The 21,690-nt window shown below is 36.9% G+C and overlaps 1 protein-coding gene and 1 long non-coding RNA gene across 4 annotated transcripts in view; one reads left to right on the forward strand and one right to left on the reverse strand.

Annotated features, from left to right (window-relative positions):
• Ube2q2 (ubiquitin conjugating enzyme E2 Q2) overlaps positions 1-21,690 on the reverse strand; it is a 50,159-nt gene that overhangs the window by 15,028 nt on the left and 13,441 nt on the right. For 2 of the 3 annotated variants that reach the window (XM_010625898.1, XM_019207800.2), the window contains exons 3-9: positions 20,492-20,596; positions 14,545-14,601; positions 11,244-11,384; positions 9,268-9,352; positions 7,857-7,917; positions 7,042-7,132; positions 1,844-1,902 (exon numbers count right to left, since the gene is read on the reverse strand). In XM_010625898.1, the coding sequence (XP_010624200.1) occupies positions 1,844-1,902; positions 7,042-7,132; positions 7,857-7,917; positions 9,268-9,352; positions 11,244-11,384; positions 14,545-14,601; positions 20,492-20,596 (599 nt within the window). The remainder of the gene's footprint in view (positions 1-1,843; positions 1,903-7,041; positions 7,133-7,856; positions 7,918-9,267; positions 9,353-11,243; positions 11,385-14,544; positions 14,602-20,491; positions 20,597-21,690) is intronic. The other variant, XM_010625906.1, reaches the window with a different exon arrangement.
• On the forward strand, positions 13,832-16,668 carry LOC104863471. Its single transcript, XR_780586.1, has 2 exons — positions 13,832-13,986; positions 16,540-16,668. It is a non-coding gene; the product is annotated as an uncharacterized LOC104863471 (long non-coding RNA).

Genomic DNA, 21,690 nt, shown 5'->3' on the forward strand with positions numbered 1-21,690 from the left:
AGGGAAAAAAAAAAAAAAAAAAAAAAAAGGACCTATCTGTGATCCAGGATGCTGCACAATTGTAAGTTAAAATGTCAGCACTATTTAAACTATGAAAAAATAAAAACTATGGCTTGATAGGTAGCAAAAAGCTGACACTGGGAGCAAGAGACACCAAAGTTAAAAATTTACCATCTTTCAGTCTATGTTTACTTTGTATATGTAAATATTTGGCTGGATTACTCAACATTCAGTTCTCAAAACTGATTATAAGGTTTTGTGAGAGGAAAACACTCTTACTCTCTAATTCAAAACACTATAGGGAAGCTTTAAATCCAAAATGAAATTTTACACAATTCTAAACAATTGTTTTATGCTCAATCAATTACTTTGCGCCCTCATCACAATAGTATATCTGAGATCAGTTCTGTAACAGATCTATCAGATAGAACCAAGCTTTTACATGGGGATATGTAGACCTCTAGGGTCTATCCCTAAGAGATTACTACACCTTTTCTTGCTCTGCAGCAGAAAATGTTGGAGAATCATTCAGTTTTAGACTCCTAATAAAGAAGCATTTCCCAAAAAGTAAATCAGAGGACCTGTTCTTCTCAGATGCCATAGGGCGAAATAATTATGAGTTAAACAGATTTGGAAAAGCTGTTTGTTTAACATCTAAGAAAAATCACATTTAGGTTCCACGAGGTCAGTCGGTAATGAATATCATGAGCCTGCTCCTGCAGTCCTTTCAAAACATACCCTTGTTAACATCCCAGGATTGGTACTCACAGAGCATTCTGGGAAATGTGGCAAGGACTAGGTAGCAAGGATCAGGCAAGTGAGCTCTTTCAGGAGCACAGCAAAATTTTATGGTGTTATATCAGTCAGAATGGGCTCGGCACATTCATAAATACTGAATTTTTGAAAAGCCACCTTCTTTTGTCTGAGCTTTGTAAACAGACCTCATCCCTAGGATCAACGCCACAGCTAATACACATTCTACCTATATGGAGAAACAGTTCTTAATAGGACTGGATCCCATAATACATATAAAAAAGTAAATCAAATAGAACTAAATATTCTGTAAGGACTTAAGAGCAAACCTCTTCAGAGAAAGGTCTCTGTAGTAGTTAACACACATTTTTAACCTAAATGTATCCCTTCCTGTCTCAATCACAGAAAAGATCAAATTAAGGGTGAGATTACTTTTAGATTTCATTACTAGAATATAGATTCTCTCACAAAGTAGATGAGTCAGTTGAGCGAAAATTCTCAAATTAGTTTAATTGCTTCTATGTTGGCAGTCTACACATTTCATAACTGAACTAGGTATAAATTCGTTTTCTTCTCCTCCATACGACTTCTATCCATGAAAAAGAATCACTACAACATCGAAGCACACAACAATTGCCACTTGATTCCACTCAACTGCAGCCACTCCACTGCAAGGCAGGGGCCAGCTCCACAGGCTGTGGGAGCCAGCCCTTCCTAGAGGCTCAGCTGAGGGGCCCAGCATGTGGGAACCACTCCAACCAGAACTCATGTCCTCAACCACAATCCATATTTGAAAAGCACTAGGTTTTTATGATAAATATATATTAATAGGAACCATTAAAAATTCTACCTATAAGATAGTAAGGATTTATACCATGGCTCTGAATGTGGCCCCCAAAGTAGCAGCATCAACTTCATCTGAGAATTTCTTAGAAATGTAAATTCTCAGCCCCCACCTGGGTCCTGCTAAATCAGAAAACTTGAGACAAAGGTCTAGCAATCTAGGCCTCCCAGTGTTTTAACTAGCTCTACAAATGATTCCCACGCACACTACCAAAAAAAAAAAAAAAAAAAAATCACTTAAACTTACCCCCCTGAGAGAACAGGTAACACTACTCGAACAAATGGAGGATCAAATGGAAAGTTATCCTAAAAAGCAAATAAGCAAGTTTAATTTCAAGGACATCCTTAATACTATACTATTTAGAAGATTTAAAAATCATCAATAAAGAATGTATGTATTTATTATCTGATAATGACAGTTATAAATCAATACCAACAAGTAAGATGAAACAAAAACCAAAACAAATAAAAACGAAGTTAAGATCACGCCCAAATAGAATGGTGTCTTGGTAAATTTATTTCACTAAGTGGTTCCATTCCTAATAGACCCATACAAAGGAATCATTAAAGTAATAGATTTCGGGCTAGTAACAAGAAAGGATGGGCAAAATTTAGCAATTACAGGACAGGGCTGTGTGCAGAAAGAAAAAGAGGAACACCACAGAAAGGGCCTTTTTCCCCTTGGTTTTTCTTCAACTACAAAAGAGAAGGAGAATTAGTTAACAAAATGAGTAGAACTCAGAGAGTTAGGACTGGTGAGATAAAAAATTAGAATCAGTCCATCTAGGAGAGGCACTGGTAAATCTATACTTTAGGTTAGGTCCCTAAAGACAAACTATCAACTTCCCTAGCAGAAATCAAGCCCAACTTTAAATCAGCTCAACCCCTGATGGAAGGAGTCCAGCCCACAGTGCTACTGCCCACAACCCTGAAAGGGGCAAACCTCAGTCCTCTCTGTAGAACATCATCCAATGCTGTAGATCCACAATGCAATGTTTCATATACAGTGTCTATCACTAAAAATAAGCAGCTATAGGAAACTTAGAAATAATACAATAAAAAAAACCAGAGAAGCAAGCCAGAGGCACAAAACCACAAGGACTGAGCTATGAATACGTTCAAGGAAGAAAAAGACAAGGTTGAAAACCTGGCAGAGAGCAGCAAACCATAAAACTGAACCAAATGGAAATTCTGAAATTGAGAGACAGAATAACTGAAATTAATAATTCAATGGACTGAGTTTAACTACAGCAGGATCTTAGTAGAAAAGAGTCAATAAACTGGAAAATATATCAGAAACATCCAAAGTGAAACTAGGAAAGCAAAAAGGTGGAAAAAAACAAGACACAAGATAACACAATGAAAAGGTTTACCACACACATTGAGTCCTAGAAGGAGAAGAAAACAGAACCAAAGAGCTAAGCACTTTCCAAAATTGGTGCAGGACTGTTAAGGCTTGGCTCCTGACCGTCCTCATAGCTGGTGTTTCAGGAGGTGGTAGGAAATTCTAGGAACAAGGCCTTACTACAGGAGGTCCATGGGGGTACTTCTGGAAGCTGTGCTTTGTCCCCTCCCACCCTTTCTCCTCAAAATAAATCTTTCCTTTTTTTTTTTTTGGTTTTTGAGACAGGGTCTCACTATGTAGTTGAGACTGACCTGGAACTCAGTATGTAGACCAGGCTGGTCTTGTACTCACAGCGATCCTCCTGCCTCAGCCTCCCAAATGCTGGGATTACAGGTGTGCACCATCACGCCAGGCTCTCTTTCCTCTTTTAAACTGTTTATCTTAGGGCTTCTGTCACAGCAATGAATGGTCAGGAGATATCATAAGATTTAACCACTATTAAGTAGTTCAAGAGAAAGAACAGAGGTTACAATAAAGAGTATGGTAGCTTCAAGATGCCGAAAGAAAGGAACTACCAACCCAGAAAAATACTTAATGAAAATACATCACAAAATGAAACAAAGCCAGCACGCTGGGAGGCTGAAGCAGGAAGATCACAACTTTGAGGCCAATGAGCAACTAAGTTGCCTCTTAGTGAGACCGTCTCAAAATAAAAATGGGAGGCGGAATTTTGCCCTGGGGATGCAGCTCAGTGAGAAGGCTCTATGTTCAACCCCTGGCTGGGGGGAGAGGGATAAAAATAGATATTTTCTTATTCACAGAATGCACAACAGAAAGTGAAGAATCTACCTACACAAGATACCAACTTGAATGGCACCTATGATAACCTATTAAGCAGCTTAGCATTTATAATGTAATGAAAGAAGCATAATGAAAACCATTGTTACAAAGCTTGGTATAAAACCACACATTTAATCTTTTATTATTTACCCTTTAAATATGTCATGCCAAACAGGTGACTACAAAACCTATGTTAATTGAGAATTATCTCCAACTGATTCTTTAGAATAATTCTTCTGTATGAAAACCTAGGGATTCTACTCCATGAACTATACCCTGGAACTCAACTAATCAAGATTTTACAGAAATAAAAAGGAGTTCTTTACCCAAAAAAGAAAAAAAAGTTGAAGGTGATCATGAAAATGGAAACTTGAGTTATGTTAGTATATTAGCTCAGAAATGAGAAACTCAGGCTATACAAAGATGTCATAAAGTTATCTAAATTATCCACTTAGCACCTTGGCATTCAAAGGATGAAAAACATTCTATTTTTAAGACTGTCACAAGATGACTCTAAATAATTACAAATCATTTGCTTATACTGAGTTAAAAACTGCCTCTATAATTTGACTCATGAATTCTGTGTTCACAAAAAACAAAACTAATGCTTTCAACTATACAGTCCTTCAGATTGCTGAAGGGACTGTCTCACCTCCAAATCCACAATTTAACCAGCTATCTTATGACATAGACTAGAACCTCTTTCCACTCTTGGTTACTATTCTCTACATAAACTTAGATTTGTCTAAATAAACCCTTCTTAAAGTACCACCCTGAAATTCAATTCAGTAATTCAGATGTGGCCCAACGAGTAAGAAAACTCATTTCCTTAAAAGCACAGCACATCAGATTTATGAAGCTGCTGACCAGGTCTCATTCCCATGACTGTGTTCTAATTCAAGCTCTATTTTTCTCATCATTTGCAACTCTCAAGTTGTCACCATGGGTAACTGAGACCATTAAGTGTATATAGTTCTGGCTCCTTCCTGTGAATCTTGCTGAGTCATCCTGCTAGCCTCTAGTCTGTGACTCCTGATACTAATAACTTGCTAATTTGGCATAAGGTCCTTCCCACAATGTCAGTTAACACAAGAAGACCACCTTCTCCCCAGGCCTCTTAAAAAATACTCCAGCCCTTTCTGTTGTCAGGAGCCATGGTCCAGAAACACAAATCCACTACACCTTCAACGGTTTACCTCCCAGATCATTCCTTCCCTGAAGTTCTATCTAGAGCAGGAAAATATAATTAATGTGAATCTGTAGTCACAAGTCCTCCTGGCCAAGACTTCATATTCTTTTAAAAAATGCCTCTCAAGGAGGAAGTGACAGGGAGGGTCATACTTGGGACTTCAGGTACTTTTAAGATTCTATTTCATAAGCTTGGTGTTGGACACATGAATGTGTGATTTAATATTATTTTCAGTTAAAATATTTTACATTTTTAAAAATCTTTTCACAAATAACTTCCCTAGTTTTTCATGGCTGGTTGATTGGTTTTGCCTAACCATTTCATTCACTGTCCTATAGGAATTAGTAAAAGTGAAGTGTTATCAGCATGTGCAGTAGGTAAACACCAGAGTCACATTCTTAAAAAATAGCCCAACGGACATGGATGCACTTTCTACAATACCAAACAGAGGGAACTATCACTCTTGGGCTATTTCATGAAAGTATAGTCATAAGATAGACCTCCAAAGAAAAGCATGCCTTACAAAACCCTCATAAAAAGCTTTCAGAAAATTGCTGCCACTCTTTTCCTAAATATAAAGGAAGTATCATTTCATCTTAACTTTCTTCATCCAAAACATATCATGTCCATCTACTCTCACTCTTACTATCACCACCCTACATCAGTCTTCACCATTTCCAGCTAAGTGAAAAGCCCTAACTAGTCTCCCAGAAATCCATTCTACCCTATCTAATCCCTAGTCTGCTATCAGAGGCATAATGACTGTTTAACACAAAATGAAAAGTCTGAGAGATCAATGACAACCATCCATAAAAATCTCTAACGGCTCTTTCTCTATAAAGGTAAGATTCCAGAATTTTCACCACTATTTTTGAAGTCCAATGGCCTTATAACACTAATCTCCCACCTCCAGAAAGATCTCTCTTGAAGAACAGGAATCACATTTTAGATGTTTCCAGTTATTTTAAACCATTAGTCTACCTCACTGAAATGGAAAAACATTGATCTAGAAGATAACCGTTACATAATTTTTTCTTCTCAATTTAAAAGAACAGGTAAAAAAGAAGCCCCATATAATTCAAATATTAACTCCTTAAAATATTTTCTAGTTTTTTAAAGCTAAAGAGTCAGTAATATTAAGGATTTTAAACCATTACAGCTTATCCATAGTTCATAATAACTCACTAACATTTTACCTATATTCCTTTGCTATTCTTTTTAACCTTTATTTTTAGCATCTTAAAAATAACTACTGAATATAACGTGGAAGTCCAGAAAATGAATAAAAAAGGAAAGTACACTTAACAAGTTGTTGTAAAGTACATGTCCTTTTTGGCTCACAACTCCAGATGGGCTCCTCATCCTGACCTGAATGTAAAGCACAGTCTGCTTGCTCTTCTTGACAGTTTTAATGCCAGGGATGAATCTGTATTTCTTAGTGTTCTTTTCATTTTTGTGCAAAGTGCTTTTTTCTCTCGTTTGCCCACCCTACCTGCCCAATGGAATTTTTAACACTATAGAGCTACATCTTGGTTTATGTTTTGAGGCCCCTTGCAGGGCCAAGGTCACTGTAATATTAAAGATTTTTTTCACTCTAAGGACCAATTTTCACCCCAATCAGGTGATACAGTCTCCAATGAGAATGCATTCCCTAAACAATATGTTTTATCTATTTCTAAACTCAATACGATATATAAATGGAATTGTACAAACCAAGTTTAAGGGTCTGATTTCTCTTGCTTAGCAGTTTATTTAAGATTCATCCATCTTGGATGTAGCTGTATTCCATTTTATGAATGATATAGTTTTCCATTTTATTGGAGCTTGGACTTTTTCTGTTTGGGCTGTTATAAACAATGCTTCTCTGAACATTTTTGTGTCTGTCTCTTGGTGTGCCTAAATACTCATTTGTCAAAGAGCAGATTCCTAGAGAATTCCTTAACTATAAGGTATTCCTTAACTATAGGTATATTTATCTTCTGTACAAATATTACAAAATTGTTTTCCAAAGCAGTTGTACAAATATACACTCCCATTAGAAGCATATGGAGCCCCAGTACTATTTTCTTACCTTAAAAGAGAAGTTAAGCAAAATATATTCTATGCCTTCTTTTTCTTTTAAGATCTGAAGATCACTGTGCAAAGGACTATCAGGATCAACCCTAAGAATAACAAAACAAAAGCCAGTTCAAACAGAAGAGAATTTTTCTCACTAAATTAAAAAGTGAGTCAGTACAAGAGATAAAAATAACTCACTGGAGCCTCTAGCTCCTTAGGAATTTAAGCCCAAAAAGGAAATTTGGAGGGAGGGGGGAGACAGGGTCTCACTATGTAGTTGAGACTAACCTGGAACTCACTATGTAGCCTAGGCTGGTCTCAAACTCATAGCGATCCTCCTGCCTCAGCCTCCCAAGTGGTGGGATTACAGGCATGGGCTACCACACCCAGCCCAAAAGGAAATTAATACAGGGATACAAAATCAACAGTCCAAAGAAAAAGTCACAGTTCATAATTTCCTCAAAAAAAGGGAAAAACTGCAAAAAAAATGATTTCCTAAAGTTATATTAGCCAAAGTTTTCCAAGGAAAAAAATTGCCACTATCAAAACCATAAAAAGTTGAGTCACTAACTACCAAAATCAAGATTTGTCTACAACTGTTCTACATACACAGATCCTACCCAAATCCCTTATTTCAAACATAAACTTAAAAATAAATAAACTGGTTATCAGTCAGCCTCAGGTTACTAAACACATTTTGGTTTCTAAGTTGCCACTGTCTCACAAACTCCATGAAACACCTTACTTCACAGCTGCTCCCTTTTTCTCCTCACTTTATTAAAAACATGGTCAAATGTTACAGGAGTGGTTGGCATCAGAGCCACTTACTTCTGCAGCTTCACGTGCCACTCGTATAGACTGTCACTTATGAGCTCCACTGAATAGATCCCTGGGAAGATAAAGCATCTGGTCACTCTCTACCTTATTATGCAGCCAACAACAGCTAGAAATTTTGCTATTAAATGGAATGTCTAAGATATACTGCAAATAAACTGTCATACATCCTTAACAGATAATTAAAACCATCAACAGGATTAAGGACTTTGGGAACTGCTTATTAACTTTGAAAAATACAGTTTATGTTAAACCATATATACATAAATTGTGTGTACATAGAAACATTTATACAAAATTGAATCCTTACATTGTTTTTAATCTTCAACTTTCTGGGACTTCTCAGACAATATATATTAAGTTTATTGTCAATCTCTCTATAGTAATTTATTTTATGCATATACCATAATTTAACCTAATCCACCTAATATCTTGTTATTTTTTGCCAATATAGACAACACTAAAACAAATAGATAATCACTTAACATTCAAAGATAAAACCAAGTGTTCAAATATTTAACTAGGTAGTATTCTACAAATAAACTTTTAGGCTTCTATAGATGTTTAGACTTCTTATAAGATAAACTATCAGGACTCCCACACTTCTAATAACTCAGAAAGATATTTGGCTTTTTGTGCTCTATTTTATACTCTACAAAGCAGAATTTGGCTTTTCTTTTTAAGGTAATTTTAATAATTTTTATTTGCTCACTCAGAATTCCTGAATGATCATAATGCTATCTTCTCCAACAAATTAAGGCTTGGCTCTTTCTCTTATTTAGCACTCTAACAATATGAGTTTTCCTCTAATTAGAGAGTCTCCACAGTATTTTAAGTCTCAGTAGGTAATAATACTCTTAAACCATAAAATAGCAAAAAAAATTTTTTTAATTAAAAATGTTTAAAATCCATCTAGTTTATTTAAAAGTAATACCATAATTACCCTTTCAGGGGTTTGTTATGTTGTGAAAAAAAGGGCAAAATAAAATCAATTTAGCAATAGTTCTTTCTTTCTACAATAAAATATATCAACCCAGGCCTGGGATTTAGCTCAATGTTTCCACCGCCTGCTTTGATCCCCAGTACCATATTTTTTTTTTTTTTCAACCCTACTTACTTTACAAAGCAGCATTACTCATGCTTTTGCCGGAAGATAAAAATTTTATGAGTTAAATATTAGGAAGGGAAAAAATTATGATGTATCTATAAAAACACTGATTTAAAAAAAATCCAAACATCCTATTTTACCTCTTATAGCTTCTGGAATTTGATTAAATTTGAGTTTCAACATCCTTAAAATAAAATTAATAACTATTTCCAGTGCTGTCCAGTTACAAGGAATGACATTATTTGAAAACAGCAAAGAGCAGCAGAATATAGACAGCAGGGACCCGGTGGTCCTTACCTGTTTTGTAACTCTGTGATCTGTATATGTCCCTGAGCTCTTTCATAAGTCTATCTGAAGCTTGCAAAGACCCAGACACTGCACCCTGAAACAGAAAACCTGCTGTTTACAGGGTCTCCTAAGTCATTAAAGATTCAAAGTCATTGAACCTGATATAAAGTTTACAAAAAGGTTATAAAAATGGATCACCACTCAGCATTTTAAGTAATTGAAGAAATTCAATTAAATGAAAGATTATGAAGTTTCAAGAGGAACATAAAAGTCTGGTTTGTTTACTGTTTATTGGGAGGGGAGGTGTCCAGCTAACACATCCAGACCATCATGGACTCTGTGATATTCTAGAATTCAGTATGAGTCTATTCCAAACTCTAATTTTTGAAAATACTAGAAGACCTTCACTATAGCACATTATTAACTGAAACAGTTCCATTAATAAGACTAAGCAAGAATGTTATACTGACGGTCTAGTTTACATACTAAAAAAATGAAATACATGTTTGCCTTCATGCAACTGGTTTCAGTTCTTGTCAGTGTATGTCTCATCCTAAAACTGAATATGGAACTATTTTTGATCAGGTAAAATTAAAGATTTTAAGAGCTACATTTTACTGTGAGGGGAAAAAATAGCCTACAAAGATATTTCCTAGCTATATAACCTTGAACTGGTTTAACTTTCCCATCTACAAAATACGTAGAACATCTATTTTATACAGTGGTTACAAAGATTAAATGAAGGGCCAGGGATGTAGCTCAGTGGCACCACGCCTGCCTGGCAAATGCAAGGTCCTGAGTTCAATCTCCAGTACCGAGAAAAAAAAAAAAAAGATTAAATGAAAAGACCTAGAAAATACATATAAAATATTAAGCATTATGTTTATCATTTGAAAGTGTTTAATAACTTGTAGTTATTCTGACCATAATTCATACAAACTGGAACTAATCAAAAGAAAGCAAGTATGGTAAAATATTGATTCAAGTATCACAAACTTATTTTAATCTTTATTAAGATACTAGGTTGGCTACATTATTTTTCTATATTAAAAAAAGACCTGCCGGGGATTTAGCTCACTGCTTCCCACACCTGCCTCACAAGTGCAAGGGCCCAAGTTTGATCCCTGGTACCCAAGAAAAAAAAAAGATCTGCCAATTAAATTAATATAGTAAGACTGAAGCAGAGAAAATAATGTGCTCTTGGCACTTACTCACAAAACAATACATTTCCTGGGTTTGTCCAAGACAAAGCAACGGGTCCTGGACTTGAGGGAGCTGATATGTGGCTCCAGGAGAAGGCAGAAGTGTTAAGTGAGGAGACAGCCAAAATGGCATTCGATGTGTCTCTTCTCTGGGCACTGTTTATACATATGTATATAGTGTATTTACATACATATTTCTACACACACACACACACACACACACACACACACACACACACACACATTCTCATTTATTGCAGTAGTTACCCAAAAGGTATGCAGTGTCTGTCTACACGTAGAGTTGAGAAAACAGAAGCCCCACAGTGTCTGTCACCAAACTGTTCCACACTCCTAGGTGCTGCACATGACAGTTATTAAGCCAAAAGAGAAAAGTGACTTTTGGGTTTCGTCAGGGCAGGACAGGCCCAAGGTCAACTTCACAGAGGAAAAAATCTGAACAGACTGTAGGAGAGTCTGGCTCTGAATGTATGGATCCCACTAGGGGAGATAAGTAAAGAATACAGCATTAACAGGCAGAGGTAGGAAGGAGACAGTCAAGGGGGAGCAGCAGAAGGGTCCCAGGACATGAAGAGATGAACAGGATAGAAAGTAGATGTCAAGAGAGGAGAGGTACCCAAGGCAATAGCACATATCACTGAATCTACCTCTGAGGCAGGGGTGTAAGAGGGGCAGCTGCAATGGGTATCTGAGTAATCTGTCCAGTGTTACCCGGTATCTACTTAAACACTGAAGTCCAGGTTCTAGGTATTTACACATACTCACATTCAAATGGTCTTGTCTTTGAGTCTTCCTAATTTTCTCTAATACTGCCAAATTTTCTTTTTCAATTCCTTCATCCTCTGACTGTTTCCCACTAATAGGCTCTTCTTCCTTCATCTCATAGTGATCCAAGTCTTCTACATCCTAGAAAAGGGAAAACATTCTTATTTGAGTTATTTTTCTTTAGTAGTTTCTCATGCCAAAAGTTAAATTATTCTGAAATGGAATAAAAAGGGAACAAGAAAGAGAGGATGGTGAATCTATTCTACAGGGAGGGGCAAAAACTCTCCATATTCAATACAAAAGATTTTCTCCTTCAACAGTCTATACTTTCTTTTTCTTTCTTTTTTTTTTTTTGGTACCGGGGATCGAACTCAAAACCGAGTGATTGCGAGGCAGGAGGCAGAACCACTGAGCTAAACCCCCAGCCCCAACAGTCTATATTTTCTTTAAAAGCTAGACTCACAATAAGGCAGATTTAATAAATTTACAAGGTCAAAATTATTATCAGATATGCCATCTGTTAAGTCTCCCATTTATTACAAGGACCTTCTCAAACAACTTAGCAGCAGGTATCAAGTACCTAAACTATTTATACTATGTTCTAGAAACATGATTTCTAATAAATGTGAACAGAAATATAGGCACAACAATGCCTATTTCATCCTGATAACCATAAAAGCAAACACAAAATCTGCATGTGCAAAAACCAGCAAAACATTTAATTCAATAGAATACTAGGAAGCCATTAAAATATCAGCAGAGCTTAAGCATTTTCTTCTTTTATCAATAAAAAAATCAAAATAAAAAATAGAAAATGAAATATACAGAATCCTGATTATGCCAAAATAATTGCATTGAAGAAGAAAGACCAGCCGAGTGTGGTGGTACATTCCTGAAATCCCAGCATTCGGAAGGCTGAGGCAGGAGTATCACCAGAGTTCAAGGCCAGCCTGAGCTACATATTGAGTTCAAGAACAGCCTGAACTGCCTAGTAAGACCCTATCAAATAAAACTAAAACAAGAGATTTATTCTATAACTGTTTTCTCTGGGAACATATGTTTAGTGCTTTCCAAGTTTTCTGTAGTAAATACCAATTTACTTTTATAGGAAAAAGTTAGAAAAAGAACTTGAATAATACCCCTAGACCAACATCTTTACCATATCATCATATATAAATCTACACAAAATTTTAAGAATCTTAACTTTTTCAAGTACCTTACTTCTCTCTGCTTTAACTGCCAAAATCTCTGAAGGAATACTTTATTATCTCCATTTTCAAAGCAGACTAATTTGCTGTGATTTCTAGACCAGGCTAGGACCACCTTCTCCCTCACTCAGCAGTCTTCTTGGGATGCCATTTCCTTGGCCCTGTCGCACTGATTTCTGCTGGCAAGCACCTTTCAGCCCTGGTCTTCCTGCCTACTCTGTTTCCTTCAAGGAATGCCCTTGGCCAGTCTGTTCCCTACATCTCCACCCTCAGTCATGCTGCCATTGACAAAACTCCACTTGAAGCCTAATCTACACATTCCTAAATAGTTGATCATTACCTTTCTAAAACAATATTCTTAGTACACTATTCTGCCTTCCTTGCAACACTGACAATGAATGGAAATGTCTGTCTCTAATTCCAAACTTTTACCTCTCTGCTCTTTTTAGCCAACCTTGCTTTCCACAACTCTTAACACCTCACGTTCCCATACTGCAGGGACAACACCCAGTGCACCAATACACATCACACACACCCAAGGCTGTTGGGGGCTTCTCCACATTAATTTTTGCAGCCTGGAGCACCTTTTTACCCACTCCAATCAGTCACCTCCGAAGTCCAGTTTCCAACTATTCTAGGGTGCCCTAAATGCTGCTGTCCCTTGTTTTTCATGAGAAAAAAGGAAAGGTATGTGAACTTTGAGTATAATGTCTTCTTCACTGTATAGAAGACCCATGGAAAAGGGTTAATAAAACGCAAATACAAACTGTCTATTTTAAATGTCATTCTAAGTGGACAATTATAAAAATTATTTTATTCCCAGATTCACCAAATAAACCTCCTACTGCTTCTCTAGTTGAGGCATTCTGAAAGTGTTTATTAGATTAAAATATTTTAAATAAAGAAAATAAGGTAAAAGCCTCAATTAAGATCCAAAATAGAAAAAAAAAGTTTTATAATTAAAATCTCCTGCCACACATAGTTATGCACACCTGTAATCCCAGTACATGAGAGAATGAGGCAGGAGTATTGCTGTGAGTTCAAAGCTAGGCTTTGCTACATAGTAAACTCAAGCCCAGCCTGAACTACATAGTGAGACCATGTCTCAAAAAAACAAACAAAAAATGAAGACTTTTAATCTGGCAACACAGAAACAGATCTCCCTTCTCAAGTTTTCATTAAATGCAAAGCTTTAGAGCCTGGAAACCTCTGAAGCTGTACCAATGACAGCTAACTCCATGTCAGCAGAATCTGTTCTACTAAGCTTTCTGTGATCTCAATGTGCCCTCTCCAGACTTAGGTGTTGTCACATGATGGTAGAGAGGTGGACCATGAAGAGGCCACTGGGCCAGAGGGCTCCTCTCTCAGAAATGAGATTAAGGCACTTGTGAGAGGCTCCCAATAGCCTCTGGCTACCTTGCTCTATTATCCCTTCAAAACAGCCTTCAAAAGACACCAAGAGAGCATCTTGATCTTGGGTTTCCCAGCCTTCAGAACCAGGCAGTGAATTGAACTCTTGGGCTGAGGCATGCTAGGTAAGTACTATGGCTACTGAGTTACTTCACCAGCACTTTCTTGAATTTTTTACTTTGAGACAGGGTTTTGTTACCCTTCTGCCTCAGCCTCCCAGGTAGCTGGTATTATGGGAATGAGCCACTGCCTGGCTTAACTTTCTGTTCTTTACAAATTATCTAATCAAGTGTTCTAATTACAGCAGCATAAAACAAAATAAATTACTTGTTCTTTTTAAGAAAAGACAAATGCAGAACTTTTTAAACTTAGTAGTTTTTCCTAAAAATGACCAAATATAAGTTAAATACTGATTACTATTAAATGCAAGTATAACTTTATTACCAATTGTTAAAAAGCTTTTAATTTCTGGGAGATCAAATTCAAGGAATTCAGATAAATTATCTGTTCAAAAGCTCATCAATAATTAAAAGATAAAGCCAGTATTCAGAATTATATTTCACTCCAAATACCATGTGTTTTTCATTATTCTACATTAACTTTAATTTTAAAAGATCAGTGAATTACTACAATGTCCAAAAACGCAGACATCTATAAAATGTTATTGTTACATAAATACCTACTTCAGCCATCTCTTCCTCTTCCTCCTCCTCTGAAGTCATTTCTTCTGTCGTCCCATTCTGAAACGGAAAGCAACCTGCTAGGGATCCACATAACAAATGTGCACACGCTGAGTACTCAGAGGAGCAGGGCCACAGCTTGCAAGATAAACTAACAATCACCTGTTACCACCTTCCATTAACAGAGAGCTTGTTAAAATTAAAAAATTCATTTCCAAATCCAGATTTCATTTGACAAGTAAGATTTATCAGCTTCTTTTTAAGTTAAGTTTTTTGTTTTTTGTTTTTGGTACTGGGGATCAAACTTGGGTCCTTAGGCTTGCAAGGCAGATGCCAGAACCACTGAACTAAATCCCCTGGCAAAAGTTAACTTTTTAAGAATTCAGCTTAACAGATGACTTACAAATAAACAAAAGTAATCACACAAATACAAAGCAAAACTGAAAAAGTCTTTTAAATACAATTTTGTTTATAATAAATATTCCAAGCTATTGACTCCTTGAGTATCTACCTTTTTAACTTGAAAAGATTGAATCTTTAAATTCAACTGCCTTACATGTGAAAAGGTCAGGCGTGTTATTAAGGAAAAGGCACTTCATAAAAACTAAAAATTAAAAAATAATCACACTTAAGAACCAATGTTCTTTTTCAAACCATGTTATTTACTACAGAACACTTCTCTGTAAGACATAACTTACTGCTCATCACAAATGAATCTGATAGGGTTTTAGGAAGCACCTTCATGTTCAGTTCTGGCATATTTCAAAAGGCCAAGTTTGCTGGGCCCAAGCACACAGTTCTCCTAGAAACGCATCTTTAACCATAAAAGTGAGCCGAGGAAGGAGCTAGAATATCTCAAAGATCCAGAGATCACATCAGACAAAGATCTCAGCAGTAACAAAGCATCTGTTAGAACCTCCTGAGTATGCAATTCTTGAGAAGAAAATCATTATCTAAAAAGATATAACTCTTCTAGATTGGTCAGCTAGAAATTTTCATAAAGGGCACACACACCCATGAAGAATAGACTTGTATTTGTTTTAAATCTGCATGGTCTTAGATATTTATTATTTGTCTCCTAGAAACTAAATGAGAAAAGGAACCAAGCAGCAGCTCCCAAAATGCTGAAATTCACCCTTTCTTCATTTCACTAAATTAAACCAGACTGTTTCTGGTATCTAAAGAACATGCTTAGCTTAAAAGTCCAAATCCAAGTGTGCGCTCATCAATGAATGACTGAGAGAGCATTTTTAAAATGCTAGTTTCAGAACTCTCCCCAGAAAATCCTTTCAAAAAGCTCTTTGAGGGCAGGGGATTTGGCTCAGTGGTTCTGGCACCTGCCTTGCAAGCACAAGGACCGGAGTTCGATCCCCGGTACCCCCCCCACAAAAAAAACGCTCTTTGAGGTGATTCTGACATGTAGCCTTGTCTGTGACTAAACTAGTCTCTGTCTTTTACTTTACAAATGAAAGCAAAAACAAAAACCCCAAACTGAGCAAACTACCTTCCACCCTCAAAAGTAATTTAACCAAAATACAGGGCCAGTGAGGGTTGTGAAATCCTAAGATGAGCTTTGTTTCAAAATGTGGCCTGGCCTTTTCAGAACCCCAGTGAAATAACAGAAGAATTTTACTAGAAAAGATAAATTCATTGCTGAACTAGAAAAACAACAAACACAAGAAGGGTACAAATGGTCAAACAAAACTACGTGGCAGAAGACAGCAGACGCAAGCAGGCTGCTGGTCTTAAGAAAGCTACTTCTGGTCCAGAGAATGGCAAGGACTGCTAGAGAAGTAGGAGGGTGACTTCTCAGATGGATCACACATTCTTTGCTGTACTTGTCCCAAATTCAGTTGGTAAGGATCACTCTCTTCTAAGGAAAGCCTATCTTGACAGCCTCTTACTATAGGACCAGAACCCGTGAGAAAAAAGAACATGTTAAATAGCACTCGACACAGCAGCAAATCTCTCCATAGACTGTCTTTTCCTTTTCCTCAGGCATTGGACGCCTCACCTGCTAGCTCCTCTCCATCTTCATCGCAGGTCTGCAGACCCATGGGGAAGGGCATGGCACCCATGCTAGAACCCCATACACAACTGTGTCACATCAACAAATGAGTAGACAAACAAAGGCAGCTGAAGAAAACTGACAACCTGAAAGGTGAGCAGTAAGCCAAAACTGAATGAAGGAAATAAAACAATTTAAAAATCTAACTGGAATCTTTAGAGGTAATTGAGAACCCACTACATCCACAAAATAATAAACAGATTGCTTTGTGAAGGACAAGACAGTTCTGGGAAATAAAAAAACAGAATTTTAAGAAGAGGAAAAAGGCTAGAAAAATTTAGTAAAAAGGCCAGAGAGCATGAAGACTTGACTGAACAAAGCATTTATGATGAAGACCAAATTGTGACATTCATTTAGAATGTGGAGGAAAAAAACAGAAGAGATGGAAATTAGAGAATAGTTAATGAACATGGATAATAAGAATATAAGAGATCTAATATTCATTCAGAGGATGCAAGGGAAGGAATAAAAGAGACAAATGTTGCCAAGCTAAAGAAAGATTACAAAACATCATGTGGTTCTGGATGCCTCAAAGGGACATGGAAAGGCAAAACCCAGACTTTACAGTTGTAGAGAAAACTATACCAACCTTCAGATAGGAAAGAAAGAATATAGAGAGAGAAGCAAGAATTGGGCATCAGACATTCCATCTATAACAGCAGATGCCAGAGATAAATGTATAAAGAACCAGAAGAAGATTCAATTGTGAACTGAGAATTCTTTTTAGCTTCATTGAGACAAAAACTATCTGTGTCTGTTCACCATTGGGGGTCCTCCACACCAACACAGACTGCTATATATGGAATCAAGACATTTGTTGAATGATAAAAACAGCAAGTACTAAGTACCACTCTCCACACTTACTGTACACATCCCCACAAACAAATGCATTCTAGGAAAAAAAACAAGACAGTACTACTCAAGGATGCATGTGGGGGATGGTGGGGAGGGACATGGGGATGGTAAGAGGAATAGCAATAAACAAAACCAGCAGTAGCACCAATGGCCACTTCTAGCTAACTGCTGATCAGACAGTCTGAGAGGGCACAGCCATATTCTCTGACAATACTGCCAAACATGTAGTAGCCCAAAAGTCACTTGAAAATTTAAAAAGTTCTTAAGAACTGGGTGTGGTGGTGCATGTTTATACTTCCAGCACTCAGGAGACTGAGGCAGGAGAATCAAAATAAGTTCCAGGCCAGCCCAGCTACAAATGTGAACCTGTCCCATCCACCCCTCCAAAGAAACCTTTCTCTAGATAATCCTTGGGTTAAAGAAGTGGATCCTCATGCCCTAGTAAATCAGTTCCTAAGGAAATGCCCCAGAGAAATACCCATAAAAGAGGTATCAAGAGATACAGCATGAAGAGTCATAGTAGCACTCTTCTTAATACATAAATACTGTCAACCCAAATGTTTATGAATAGCTGAATGGATGTTATCTTATCTATTCATACGTTGGGTGCAGCTCAGTGGTAGGGTACTTGCCTGGAGTGTGTCAGGTCCTGGGTTTGATCCCTGGCAGCACCAAAAAAAAAGTTACGGTATATTCCAACAGTGGAATAAATAGAGCAATGAAAAAGAACATGATATGAATGAATTTCACATATAATGCTGCGCAAAATAAAAGCATGAAAGAAAACCTATCACATGACAAATGAAGCTCAAAAACACAACATTAAACTCTAATTAGATGAGAATTCACAAAAGCATGCTAAAACTAGAGAAAATTAAGGAAAAGACTACCAATACTGATGGACCAGACAGTTTTGAGCTGTGGAAGGTTCACTGCAGGATGTTTAATAACATCCCATCCATGAAACATCCAGAGCATCCCTCTCCCATGGTCAGCCCTGACAGCCAAAACAGGCTCCACATACTTCCAGATGTTCTGTGGTAGACAAAACTGCCTCTGGTTGAAAATTACTGGTTTTAATTTATATCAGAAAAAAAGATATAAAGCTTCTCAAGCCATGGCCCTCACACACACACACACACACACACACACAAAGAGTCTATAAGTAAATAAAACTATACTACAATCTCATTTGGCATAGAAGTAAAAATGCAAAATAAAATATCATATCCATTCCAAATGATTCAAAATTAGGATATTTTGTCATGTAAATTGTGATATGCCTATGCAGAACTTCATCACAATCATGAAAACAATGTGGATCTCTACAAGTATTCTGTCCAGGACAAACTATGAAGTGAAAAGCACAAGTTGTAGACATCTAGGGAAGAAAAACTGAACACAGAACATATGTTTCTCTTGTTCTCGCTCTTCTCTGAGGTTCCACTAAAGTTACAGTGAAGAATACACACATACTGTATAAACATATAATAATAATAAAGGAATAAGGATACCTGCAGAAAAGAGAATTTACCTACACTAGAAAATGACAGTGAATAGAAGAATCATAATTAGTGAAGTCACAGGTAGGGGACAAGGATGATAAGGAGGCCAGTTTGTCCCACAGCACCCTGGAGGGGCTCCAGACTGAGACCCCAGGTATGTTGGACAGGTACATGGAGGGATAGACACAACTAAAAACCAGAAATGAAAAAAAGCCACAGGACACACTACCCAGCCCTGAAACAGTTTTCCCATCTCCTCAAGCAGAACCCAGGCAGACATATCCAACTCAAACAAAATGCACAAGACATCATCTCCAGAAAAACTGAATGGTTCCAGTCATCATTTATTCCTGCTGGGACATAAAAGGAGAAGGGGTAACAGCTGGGAGTCAGAATAAATTCTCCCAAAAATATATCCGTTGAAATACTGGCCACAGCACTTCTTGATGAGTGAATAAAAGAGGAAGGGTATATAAAAAGAAGAAAAATATGAATAAGCAGCATAGAATACATAGGTATTTAATTAATTCAATCCTCACAGTTTCCCCAAAACAGAGGTACTACTACTGTTATTTCCCCTATTTTCCAATAGGAAATGACACACAGAATGAGGACATGATCAGCCTGAGGGTAAAAGCTAATAAACAGCAGAACCAAGATTCAAATCCACTGTGGTCTGGCTCCTAAACCTACAATTTGGTCTGTATTACAGTATCTCAGAACTGAGGAAATGTACCATTCATTCATGCTGCCACAGGCTTTTACTTAAGGATGTACTCAAGCAATATGAGAAGGCTAAGCCAAGAAAGGCGATGTGAGAGCCAGTACACAGGAGAGCATATGAGAAAAACCCCAAGGAGACAGCTACAGCAGAAGCGTCAAGAGACAAGGATCACAGAAAGGGATTAAACATAATTTTTTTACACTATGAATTATTAGTATAAAGATGACACCAAAAAACAAAAGGCTATATAGGAAAGGAATATAACAGAAAAACCTGGCTCTACCCTGCAAAGTCCTGGTGATAAACCAGTGATTATTCATATAACTAAACATAAGATTTTAGGAGAGGTAAGTTGTGGTATAACAGCTAAATCTTCACAAGAGTAAAAGCTAAGTACATAAACCTAGAAGGTAGTAGAAGCTACTGGAAATTCACATTGTCTGCTGGAATTCATAGCATTTGGTCATGCCTTTCGATTCTGGCACCCAGGTGAAGGTAACTGAATAAGCAAAGTCAACAATCCAAGATGCAGTAACTTTTTACAGAAACCAGAACTATTAACAAAAACAAAACACTGGGGTGGGAGAGCAGTTGTTTGCCTTTTACAGTAAATACAAGCACTTCCCAAGAATGAAAGGTTATTTTTAGTACCTAAAATACAAAGCAATCCAATAGAAACACACAAAAAACTAACTTCTAAATAAGCTGAATAACAATAAAATGAACAAGTATCCTCGTTTCACTTTTCACTGAGACAATTTATTTCAGCTCTTGAACACTGGAGAATTTTTACTTTACCTGACCCGTGGGTAGTGGCTGATCTAGCATCTCAACATCCAGGTGCTTAGGGAGGTTATATAATCTGCAGAGTTCACATATCAACCACTTCAGTTGCTGACGAAGCTACAAAACACATTTCAGTAAATAAGCATTACATTAAAGAGCCTTTAGAAGACACGAATAACGCTTACAACTACAGCAATCAATCCAAAAGGAAATGAAAAAGTCTGTTACTGCTCAACTGAAGCCTAGGGATAGAATCACACTCTCGAATATTTTTAAGTGCTGCTAGTACAAGAAAATTATCAAGGGGGGAAAACATTTCTATGGCTTAGGTATAACCCCTACAAAAATGATAGCAACAAAAAGGCAGAGGAACAAGTTCTATGCATTAATTTCTAGTTAACTTCTTTTCTTAGAAACTTACAACTTCAGATAACATTAATGCATTTAATAAGACTATAAAAATAGGAAATGCTGTTGTATATAGATAATAAAATTACATATGTTACAGTCAGATTCATTTAAAAGTATAGAAGAAAATGTGATCTAGTAGACAGTCTTGGAATATAGATGACCTTGGCTATGGTACTAACTTCCTGAGCTTGAGTCCCCCTATCTGTAAAACAAATTGAAACTTTCTCAGAATGGTAAAGACTAAATGAAACTTTCTGTGAAAACACCTCGTGCTTAATTTAACGCAAGGACAGGAACTGGGGAATTTCACTGGGAAAACCGCCAAAACTAGTTCCTTAAATTCCATTTTTAAAGCCAGATTATTCTTTAAATACCTTTGCTTTTAGGAAGGTAATCATGGATATAAACATGTTTTTCATTGTTTAAAATTTTTTAAATACATAACAATTACAATTAAGAATGGGCTAAAGGTGTAGGGAAAGTGGGAAGGGTGGGGGAAAGGTAATAAGGGAGAGGAAAAAAATATGAGAAACTGAAAAAATGGAAATAAAGTGTTTGTAAATGGGGAGGGGAGGAGGAGGTGAAGGGAGGGCAGGGACAAGGGGGAAAAATGAGAATTAAGACCTATTATGTAAAGGTACAAGATCCCAATGATGAATGTAACTGTATTGTATACCTAGATTGTACCAATAAATTAAAAAAAAAAAAAGAACGGGCAACACTTAGTAGACACAAACGGAAGCTAACAAGACAACTTCACTAGGTCAGAAACAATTGTCTGAATGTGTCTGGCCAGAAAA

This window comes from Fukomys damarensis, unplaced genomic scaffold (genome assembly GCF_012274545.1).
Source record: "Fukomys damarensis isolate Sample0158 unplaced genomic scaffold, DMR_v1.0_HiC HiC_scaffold_25, whole genome shotgun sequence".
NCBI lineage: Eukaryota > Metazoa > Chordata > Mammalia > Rodentia > Bathyergidae > Fukomys > Fukomys damarensis.